Source organism: Oncorhynchus nerka, linkage group LG14 (genome assembly GCF_034236695.1).
Source record: "Oncorhynchus nerka isolate Pitt River linkage group LG14, Oner_Uvic_2.0, whole genome shotgun sequence".
Classification (NCBI taxonomy): Eukaryota; Metazoa; Chordata; class Actinopteri; order Salmoniformes; family Salmonidae; genus Oncorhynchus; species Oncorhynchus nerka.
The window spans coordinates 73,607,355-73,618,742 of record NC_088409.1 but is presented as its reverse complement, the minus strand read 5'-3'; the positions used below and the strand labels follow the sequence as shown (position 1 = coordinate 73,618,742).

Here is an 11,388-nt window from a genome sequence, read left to right as displayed (position 1 = left end):
GAATGGTTAGGCATCATTGGAATAGGACTTAAAGGTTCAATTTCTTCCAAGCCAACCACTATTTCGTCATCTCTCAGACATGCCACATAAAATGAGAACTCGTGGAACCACAAGAACACTACAATCCAGTAAGTAAAAGCATTCACATTTATGTACAATACATGACATTGCAAGGTTTTCAATGTCCCTGAAACTGTTTCACAATCACTTTACTACCACAATGATTTGATTGTCGAATGGCTATTAATAAGTTAATGTATTTTATGTACTGTTAACCAGGCAACGACGAAGAGACAAAAAATTGTGCCCGCAGTGAGGATTCCCTATTGGAGATTGGTCAGGCAGTCCGGGGGAAGAGGAAAGGCTCAGGGAAAACTTGAAAACAGGACTTTGAAGGAAGAAAAATCACCTGAATGACCGTAGTACAGGTGGGTATAATTGGAACGTTCTGGTAGGCTATGGACAAACATTAAGAATAAGCTACGTGGTGAGTTGTCTATTCAGCAGCTAGTTAGCAAGGTGAATTGATCTACTTTGTATGTGTTGTTTTTGGCAACCTTGTACTTTACAAAGTTTTTACATTACATTTACATTTAAGTCATTTAGCAGACGCTCTTATCCAGAGCGACTTACAAATTGGTGCATTCACCTTATGACCTCCAGTGGAACAGTAGTGCATCTAAATCTTTTCAGGGGGAGGGGGGGGTGAGAGGGATTACTTTATCCTATCCTAGGTATTCCTTAAAGAGGTGGGGTTTCAGGTGTCTCCGGAAGGTGGTGATTGACTCCGCTGTCCTGGCGTCGTGAGGGAGTTTGTTCCACCATTGGGGGGCCAGAGCAGCGAACAGTTTTGACTGGGCTGAGCGGGAACTGTACTTCCTCAGTGGTAGGGAGGCGAGCAGGCCAGAGGTGGATGAACGCAGTGCCCTTGTTTGGGTGTAGGGCCTGATCAGAGCCTGGAGGTACTGAGGTGCCGTTCCCCTCACAGCTCCGTAGGCAAGCACCATGGTCTTGTAGCGGATGCGAGCTTCAACTGGAAGCCAGTGGAGGGAGCGGAGGAGCGGGGTGACGTGAGAGAACTTGGGAAGGTTGAACACCAGACGGGCTGCGGCGTTCTGGATGAGTTGTAGGGGTTTAATGGCACAGGCAGGGAGCCCAGCCAACAGCGAGTTGCAGTAATCCAGACGGGAGATGACAAGTGCCTGGATTAGGACCTGCGCCGCTTCCTGTGTGAGGCAGGGTCGTACTCTGCGGATGTTGTAGAGCATGAACCTACAGGAACGGGCCACCGCCTTTTTGGCACTGACTCCTGTTGAAACGTTCTAATTATACCCACACCCACAGTACTGTCACAGAGCCAGAGAGATGCTTTGAAAATGTCAAGATATTCTGTTCTCCTTAATAATAGGATGGTGTCATCTATGGCTATTCCATGTCTGGCTTTGTGGTTAATGTGTCCACCCTTAGATTGGAAGGTTGGGGGTTCAATCCCCAGTCAAGTTATACCAAAGACTCAAATGGGACCTGATGGATCTGCTAGGCTTTCAGCACTAAGGAAATTGATTGGGGGTAAGGCCCTGCGGCAGACTAGCATCCTGTCTAGGGGGTATACTTTTACATCAAGCTGCCTAATGATATACAGAAACAGGATATAGGCTCTTGCCCTATGGGTTGTTAAGGCTTATTTACTATGCCAGTTTGGGATCAAGGATTTGAAAACTCTTCCCAACCAAACTGGTTGTTGGGATGTTGTTTGGAACTACCGGGCCTGTAACTTCATGCGAGACATGAAAGCGAGGCAGCAAGTATTCTTCTAGCACAGTAACTGCAAGGAGCCTGGAATATCTGCGAGTTATGAAGGTGAGCCTCTACCTGTTCCTATTTCTGTTGGTTGTGTTTCAGGTATGGTGCCTCTCACCTGCTTTCTCTTTTCCAGATTGTAAAGGAGTCCTATGTAGACCACAGTCAGTTTGACAAGACAGATGTCCATTACGACACCCCCAGCAAGGCAGACAACCCCAGATGGAGTATGGTATGAATGATTTCATGTTTACATTTGTTTCTGTTCCAAATGGCTTGAGATCAAGATACATCACTGATATGTAACAGGCTTTTTTAAAAACACAATCCAATTTAGACTGTACTAGTACTCTGCTGGCTTGTTTCATGTGTGACTGCCAGGTTGGTGTCCAGTTTGAGAGGATGTTGAAGTACTTCATTCCTCTGTCTGAGTTGAAGAAGACCCACCTGCAGCACAAGGCGGGCCCCTGAATGGCATGGCTCTCTTCACCAGGGCCAGGCTGTCTGTGCAGCCCCTCACCAGTGGTACGTGGAGATCAGTGACACTGAGTAATATGGTTGTCAAATCTCCACCTCATATTTTACAAAGCTTTTGTCTAAGTAAAATCATATATTTAAACAAAATTAAAATGAGTTTGGAGGACAAAGTCCCACTGTGAAGATTTGGACAAGATGATGCTGCTAATATGATGTTTACTGTCTATTTAACCATTGTGCTTGTATTGAATGAAAATTGGCTCAAGGTTTCTGTTTGTCAGACACCCTGGAGTTCATTTCTAATATTAAATGTTTATATTAAGACAGTTCATGTGTTTGCCTTCACTGTCTATAAAGGAGATAATTTCAGTCTAAACATGCAACATTTTCATTTCCAAGGTAATCAATCATTCCATCAGTCCATTGAAATATTTATCAGGTGCAAGCAACTTATTTCTATACCAAAATTAGTCTGTGGATAACAATGCATATGGCATCAATTTATTTCAGTTTTGGGGAAGGGGCTATAATTAGTCATTTGCAGAGCACAAAAAAATACAGGAACATTTCAGGCTAAAATAAGTGTGTTAAACGTATTGAGGCAACAGGATTTAATTTGCAAGATACACTTAGGCACGACATTTCAAGTCTAACATGGACGATACAGAAGACTTCTTAATATCAGACCTCAAATACAAGCACTTAAAATCCCCGCCTAACAGTATTGGAATGCTTAGGTAAAGCATGTGAATGTAATGGTCATATTGTGACCGTCTGTATGCTATTCACTGTACATGACGGTATAAGAGGGTGAGAGTTCTATAGCTCTTATTTGCAGGACTTTAAAATGAATAGGTTAGTAATACTTTATCTAGCCCTCTCACTCAAAGAAATTGGATGACACTTCCAATGCAGTAGAAACCTTCCATTGATCTCACTGCAATCATTACACAAGGACAGAGGATAATGTGTATGTGGAGAAGCAACAGATACCTATCTGTGTAAAGACACAATTTCAGATTTCATTATGACACCACATTAAAATGTCAGGAATGCATTTGACTGGGTATGGAATGTTTTCAAAATGCATCGCTGTTACTCATGACTAACTCCCTATGACAATACAGTGTTGTAGACGGAGTTAGAATCCATTCATATAAAGCTAAAGCTAAAAATATATTTTGTGACAAAGAAAGTTGATAAATTGAAGATGACAGGGTATAATATTCAATTTTTCGGGTATCACGCACAGGGGGAGATCTAAACAAGTGGCCGGCTTAACTGTCACCGGATATGTGTGTGGATGGAATGGACCTGCAGCGGGATTTTAGACCCCTGTAATGCCTCATGCAGGCTTCTTTTTCATTGTTCAGGTGTTTACCTCTAGACTTCCCTTCATCCTTCCTTTATCCCTTTATTCAGCAGCCCTAATAAACAGAGGACTACTTTATCAGTGATCATGTGAGCTGACAGGTGCCCCCACTACTTTTCCACAGACACTGCCAGTCTTCTGTGAGGAGAATGAGTGGAGGCAGCTTTAGGCGCTGTCCTCCCTCGCCGCCTTCTCCAGGGCGCTCTCTGAACTGACTGAGCCCTCGAACCGCTGGGCTCCGATGGTGGCCTGGCTCGACATGCTCTTCCTCACCACATCCCCTTTCCTCCACAGTGTGATTTCCTGATTGAGAAGGAAGTGGTCATGAGCTCATTGTCTTAATCACTAAAGCATTTCCATAGGGACACATTTACTGCTAGGTAGGAATGCAGTATATAATGTGCAACACAGTGAACAATGGATACACCATGTTGAACCTGACACCTGATAAATTCCCTCTAAGGGCACATAATTTCATCTGGGATCACTGCTAACAGTTACCCATCAGAAGCCACTGTTCTATACCTGCTGTTTGAAGTAGCGTCTCTCCTCCTCATCAATCAGCACCAGATTAAGGTAGTAACGCACAGAGAACTTCTTATTGATATCTCGCATGGTAGGGGTCATCTCATAGCCAGCCAGAAACAACCGTATTGGAATTGACTCTCCTTAAACATAATTAAAACACCCAGTTAGACCTGATGGGTAGTTTGAGTATTGCAATTTTCAAAAGCATACAATCTTCACTATATCCTTTACCTCGGACAGGAGCTCCATCCATGATCTCATATTTGGCGATGGTGTCATTTTCATGGTATACACTAGGACCGGTGCCAGTTGTCTCCCTTTTGATGATGTCAATCTCCATGTGCTTGATTTTAATCCGCACCAGCAGGAAGTAGATCTTACCCACAATGACGTCTTTCAGGTGGTACCTGTGAAAGACAGGAAGGATTGTCACAGGACTGCTCTGCTGCAAAGACAAATAGTTAAAGGAAAGGTTCTAAGCTACAATGATTTCTGCATGTTGCTGTGACTAGGAGAGGTGGAATTTTGTTATTTTGTAAATTGACAAAAAAAATTGAGGGTACTGAAAAAAAATGTATCTCTTTCAGCCTTACTTGGATTTGTTGTACTCAAACTCAATGTGGAGACAGTCTTCGATCCCAACTTCCATTTTTATTGATGAGTTGAGCTCTGGGTACGTGCTGAGTGTGTGCACTACAATATCCATCTCTTTACTGATGTCATTCAGTCTCCTGCTCACCGTAGCACGCAGAAAATACCTGCAAGTACAACCAACAGACACTGAGCAAATCTGCTGTAATCTCAACAGATGTCATCCAACAACATATCCTCATGGCATCCTGAGGCTATAAAATAAGATGGGCATTATCATAACCATTAATCACGATGTGTGTGTGTAATGCAAGACATTGAGCATGTGAAGCACACAAACATTACTCTTGCTGAGGATGTAGTGCTAGGCACATGACTGACAGGTCAAAGGGGATCTCGGGTTAAAAAGTGAGCCATAAAGTAATAGTTATTTTGGCAGAGAATGTTCAGGCTGAATGTTTCCTTACCGTAGCTTCACATTCTGGCCTGTGTAGGACTCATAGGGCTTCTCAACATGGGTGAACTCAAAGTCGAATGTCTGTGACTGAGTAAGCTCACCAGGCCTTGCCAGATCTTTCACCAGGGAGACAAACTCGTGATGGTTTCCTCTGTCGTAGTACAGCTCTGTGAAGGAAGGACAGGTACACATGTCAGACATTCAAAGACATCACAAAATAATCACTCTCTCATAGAATAATATATCTAGGCCTATTGGCACATTAGACACAACTGTTGTTAACTAAAAAGTCCAACATAAAGCGACATTGCATTTATTATGATTTATTTGGAATAGATATCACTGCATTAAACTAAGAACACTCACCAATCTGGCCTACAAATTCGATTTTGATGCCTTGATGTTCCAGTCTTTTCCCAGGGTTCTTCAGTGTAACGTTGACCTTTCCTGCCACAGTCTCCCCATCATAAAATAGGAAATATTTGTCCTTCTTCCCATCTTCAGTCTTATGTTCAGCCTTCTTTCTCGTCTCAGCATCAGTCAGAACTACATCAATTTCTGCACTTTGGCCAAAACTGAAGAAACTCATGCTTGTTATTTTCTGGCCCGTTTTATGAACACGGTTAAGATTGATCGGATCTGAACAGATCTTTTAAGACCAATTTAGGTGACACTTTCAGTGACCTATTTCTTACTGAAGTAAATTCTGTCGTTCATTCGAAATGACGGAAAGTGCAACAACACCGACTTGTTTGTTACCAGCAATGATCACAGAACGTAGTAATTCTGCTTATAGTCAGCACATGCAGATGGGAGGTCTGGACAAATATGCAAATGTTAGCGTTATTTTACCTTTATATTTCTTCTCAAATTCAATTGAATTCATTTACACACAGCACCATGTCTTCATATCCCTTTCGATGAAATAGCCGAAATACTACAAAACATGTCGCATGGTGATATCCACAAACACTGAAGAATGTAGCGTTTCCCTCGAACTCAAGATGTATCCGTCGTCATTCAGACACCGATTAACAATGTAGTGGGTCTTGATTTCCTTTAGAACGTTATTCACGTTAAATTGTATATTTCCTGAAAAAGCATAATATTGCAAGCGATCATTTCCTATGTTGTTGCACTTCCGGGGTTGTCTGGTTGACTGCATTATTTTTCAAAATAAAAGTTAAACTCTTCTGTAGTCATTTGCAAATAAAAAAGTCTCAACAATACAATAAATACAGTTACTAATGTTATTTGTGTCTTTATTGACTAAATGAAGTAAGCATAACAGTATCCATTACTTGCACTACAACGAACATTTTACATTTTACAACAGTTCCTGAGTAGTGTTTAACAAAATAACCATGTTTCAAAAAGTCATTTTTAACAATTTCAATTTGAAACATTGTTTCATACTTATATATTGTTACTGATAAACCATGTATGTGTAGACATTTGTTTCTAAAAAAGTTGTATTTCCTGTATATCCATTAATATTGTATATTGTGTTCATAAAGAAAATACAGTTAATTGTGAGTCACAACTAGACAATATGTCCAATATTCATAAAGTACGTAATTAGTAAGCAAAGAAGTTCACTTATACAGACACGGCACTCTGAAAAAAATCATAATCACTTGATATAATCATAATAATACATCTTAACTTGCAGCATTATAATGGAATTATACTGTATAACTGTAATATATTTCTTTGTTATTCTGAACACAGAGAATAAAGTCAGTTGGCTTTTAAGCACAACAGACAGTTTCATTGTGCCCCTTGGCTCTGCATGTAAAAGATTCATCAGCTTTTTAAACATGCCCCACTCATTATCTGTACGTATGTATGTACAGTTGAAGTCGAAAGTGTACATACATTTTAGTCAAATACATTTAAACTCAGTTTTTCACAATTCCTGACATTTAATCCTAGTAAAAATTCCCTGTCTTAGGTCAGTTAGGATCATCACTTTATTTTAAGAATGTGAAATGTCAGAATAATAGTAGAGCAAATTATTTATTTCAGCTTTTATTCCTTTCATCACATTCCCAGTGGGTCAGAAGTTTACATACACTCAATTAGTATTTGGTAGCATTGCCTTTAAATTGTTTAACCTGGGTCAAACATATCACATAGCCTTCCACAAGCTTCCCACAATATGTTGGGTGAATTTTGGCCCATTCCTCCTGACAGAGCTGGTGTAACTGAGTCAGGTTTGTAGGCCTCCTTGCTCGCACATGCTTTTTCAGTTCTGCCCACAAATTATCTGTAGGCTTGAGGTCGGGGCTTTGTGATGGCCACTCCAATACCTTGACTTAGTTGTCCTTAAGCCATTTTGCCACAACTTTGGAAGTATGCTTGGGGTCAATGTCCATTTGGAAGACCCATTTGCGACTAAGCTTTAACTTCCTGACTGATGTCTTGAGATGTTGTCCTACCTCATGATGCCATCTATTTTGTGAAGTGCACCAGTCCCTCCTGCAGCAAAGCACCCCCACAACATGATGCTGCCACCCCTGTGCTTCACGGTTGAGATGGTGCTCTTCGGCTTGCAAGCCTCCCCCTTTTTCCTCCAAACATAACGATGGTCATTATGGCCTAACAGTTCTATTTTTGTTTCATCAGACCAGAGGACTTTTCATCAAAAAGTACGATCTTTGTCCCCATGTGCAGTAGGAAAACTTAGTCTGGCTTTTTTAATGTCGGTTTTGGAGCAGTGGCTTCTTCCTTGCTGAGCGGCCTTTCATGTTATGTCGATATAGGACTCGCTTTACTGTGGATATAGATACTTTTGTACCCTGTTTCCTCCAGCATCTTCACAAGGTCCTTTGCTGTTGTTCTGGGATTTGCACTTTTCGCACCAAAGTACGTTCATCTCTAGGAGACAGAACACGTCTCCTTCCTTAGCGGTATGACGGCTGCGTGGTCCCATGGTGTTTATACTTGCATACTATTGTTTGTACAGATGGTTCATCCTCCCATGGATGAAAAAGACGAGTGGAAGTCTACAATTCTTTTCTGAGGTCTTGGCTGATTTTTTTGATTTTCCCATGATGTCAAGCAAAGAGGCACTGAGTTTGAAGGTAGGCCTTGAAATACATCCACGGGTACACATCCAATTGAATCAAATGATGTCAATTAGCCTATCAGAAGCTTCTAAAGCCATGACAACATTTTCTGGAATTTTCCAAGCTGTTCAAAGGCACAGTCAACTTAGTGTATGAAAACTTCTGACCCATTGGAATTGTGATACAGTGAATTATAAGTTAAATAATCTGTCTGTAAACAATTGTTGGAAAAATTACTTGCACAAAGAAATGTCCGAACCGACTTGCCAAGACTATAGTTTGTTAACAAGAAATTTGTGGAGTGGTTGAAATACGAGTTTTAATGACTCCAACCTAAGTGTATGTAAACTTCCGACTTCAACTGTATGTATGTATGTATATATACATTACCAGTCGAAATTTTGGACACTTACTCATTACAGGGTTTTTATTTTTGCTATTTTCTACGTTGTAGAATAATAGTGAAGACATCAAAAATAAGAAATAACACATATAGAATCATGTAGTAACCCAAGTGGTGTTCAACAAATCAAAATATATTTTATATTTGAGATTCTTCAAAGTAGCCACCCTTTGCCTTGATGGCAGCTTTGCAAACTCTTGGCATTCTCTCAACCAGCTTCATAAGGTAGTCACCTAGAATACATTTCAATTAACAGGTGTGCCTTGTTAAAAGTTAATTTGTGGAATTTCTTTCCTTCTTAATGTATTTGAGCCAATCAGTTGTGTTGTGACACGGTAGGGGTGGTATACAGAAGACAGCCCTATTTGGTAATATATCAAGTCCATATTATGGCAAGAACAGCTCAAATAAGCAAAGAGAGAGAAACGGCAGTCCATCATTACTTTAAGACATGAAGGTCAGTCAATACGGAACATTTGAAGAACTTCGAAAGTTTTTTCAAGTGCAGTCGCAAAAACTATCAAGTGCTATGATGAAACTGGGGACCGCCACAGGAAAGGAAGACCCAGAGTTGCCTTTGCTACAGAGGATAAGTTAATTAGAGTTACCAGACTCAGAAATTGCAGCCCAAATAAATGCTTCACAGAGTTCAAGTAACAGACACGTCTCAACATCAACTGTCTCAGAGGAGACTGTGTGAATCAGGCCTTCATGGTCGAATTGCTGCAAAGAAACCACTACTAAAGGACACCAATAATAAGAAGAGACTTGCTTGGGCCAAGAAACATGAACAATGGACATTAGACCGGTGGAAATCTGTCCTTTGGTCTGATGGGTCCAGATTTTAGATTCCAACCGCCATGTCTTTGTGAGACACAGAGTAGGTGAACGGATGATCTCCGCATGTGTAGTTCCCACCGTGAAACATGGAGGAGGTGTGATGGTGCTTTGCTGGTGACACTGTCAGGGATTTAGAATTCAAGGCACACTTAACCAGCATGGCTACCACAGCATTCTGCAGCGATAAACCTTCCCATCTGGTGTGCGCATAGTCCCACTATCATTTGTTTTTCAACAGGACAATGACCCAACATACCTCCAGGCTGTGTAAGGAAAGTGATGGAGTGCTGCATCAGATGACCTGGCCTCCATAAATCACCCGACCTCAACCCTATTGAGATGGTTTGGGATGAGATGGACCGCAAAGTGGAAAAGCAGAAAGTGCTCAGTATATGTGGGAACTCCTTCAAAACTGTTGGAAAAGCATTCCAGGTGAAGCTGGTTGAGAGAATGCCAAGCGTGTGCAAAGCTGTCATCAAGGCAAAGGGTGGCTACTTTGAAGCATTTAAAATATATTTAGATTTGTTTAACACTTTTTTGGTTACTACATGATTCCATATGTGTTATTTAATATTTTTGTTGACTTCACTATTACTCTACAATGTAGAAAATAGTAAAAATAAAGAAAAACACTTCAATGAGTAGGTGTGTCCAAACTGGTACTACATACAACTGTTCAAAAGTTTGAGGTCACTTAGAAATGTCCTTGTTTTTGAAAGAATGCACTTTTATTTGTCCATTTAAATAACATCAAATTGATCAGCAATACAGTGTAGACATTGTTCATGTTGTAAATGACTATTGTAGCTGGAAATGGCAGATTTTTAATGGAGTATCTACATAGGTATACAGAGGCCCATTATCAGCAACCATCACTCCTGTGTTCCAATGACACATTGTGTTAGTTAATCCAAGTTTATCATTTTAAAAGGCTAATTGATCATTACAAAACCTTTTTGCAATTATATTAGCACAGCTGAAAACTGTTGTTCTGATTAAAGAAGCAATAAAACTGGCCTTCTTTAGACCAGTTGAGTATCTGGAGCATCAGCATTTGTGGGTCAAATTACAGGCTCAAATTGGCCAGAAAGAAAGACCTTTCTTCTGAAACTCATCAGTTGATTGTTGTTCTGAAAAATGAAGGCTATTCCATGCGAGAAATTGCCAAAAAACTGAAGATCTCATACAACGCTATGTACTACTCCCTTCACAGAACAGCGCAAACTGGCAGCATCATTAAATAGTATGCGCAAAACAAAACACCAATCTCAACGTCAACAGTGATGAGGCGTCTCCGGGATGCTGGCCTTCTAGGCTGATTTGCAAAGAAAAAGCAATATCTCAGTCTGGCCAATAAAAATAAAAGATTAAGATGGTCAAAAGAACACAGACACTGGACAGAGTGTCCAGAATGCCAGCATCCCAGAGTCGCCTCTTCACTGTTGAGTCCGGTGTTTTGCGGTTACTATTTAATGAAGCTGCCAGTTGAGGACTTGTGAGGCATCTGTTTCTCAAACTAGACACTCTAATGTACTTGTCCTCTTGCTCAGTTGTGCACCGGGGCCTCCCACTACTCTTTCTATTCTGGTTAGATCCAGTTTGCGCTGTTCTGTGAAGGGAGTAGTACACAGCGTTGCATGAGATCTTCAGTTCCTTGGCAATTTCTTGCATGGAATAGCCTTAATTTTTCAGAACAAGAATAGACTGACGATTTTCAGAAGAAAGTACTTTGTTTCTGGCCATTTTGAGCCTGTAATCGAACCCACAAATGCTGATGCTCCAGATACTCAACTAGTCTAAAGAAGGCCAGTTTTATCGCTTCTTTAATCAGAACAGTTTTCAGCTGTGC

The 11,388-nt window shown here is 40.8% G+C and overlaps 1 protein-coding gene and 1 pseudogene across 1 annotated transcript; one reads left to right on the top strand and one right to left on the bottom strand.

The window, feature by feature from the left end:
- The first annotated feature begins 79 nt into the window (after positions 1-79).
- On the top strand, positions 80-3,664 carry LOC135575059 (thymocyte nuclear protein 1-like; annotated as a pseudogene).
- On the bottom strand, positions 2,757-6,373 carry LOC115141857 (vacuolar protein sorting-associated protein 26B-like). Its single transcript, XM_029681146.2, has 6 exons — positions 5,592-6,373; positions 5,236-5,392; positions 4,771-4,935; positions 4,409-4,584; positions 4,175-4,317; positions 2,757-3,952 (listed from the first exon to the last, which is right to left on the bottom strand). The coding sequence occupies exons 1-6, from the start codon at positions 5,812-5,814 to the stop codon at positions 3,815-3,817; spliced, it is 1,002 nt and encodes a 333-aa protein (XP_029537006.1). The 5' UTR covers positions 5,815-6,373; the 3' UTR covers positions 2,757-3,814.
- Positions 6,374-11,388: the final 5,015 nt, after the last annotated feature.

What these genes read in the sequence shown, in the direction of transcription:
- LOC115141857 (XM_029681146.2), bottom strand. Translation starts at nt 5,814, where the DNA reads ATGAGTTTCTTCAGTTTTGGCCAAAGTGCAGAAATTGATGTAGTTCTG. An exon ending in CGAATTTGTAGGCCAGATTG is followed by an intron (nt 5,393 to 5,591) that starts GTGAGTGTTCTT and finishes CTTCCTTCACAG; the next exon opens with AGCTGTACTACGACAGAGGA. An exon ending in TTTGAGTACAACAAATCCAA is followed by an intron (nt 4,585 to 4,770) that starts GTAAGGCTGAAA and finishes TGTCTTTCACAG; the next exon opens with GTACCACCTGAAAGACGTCA.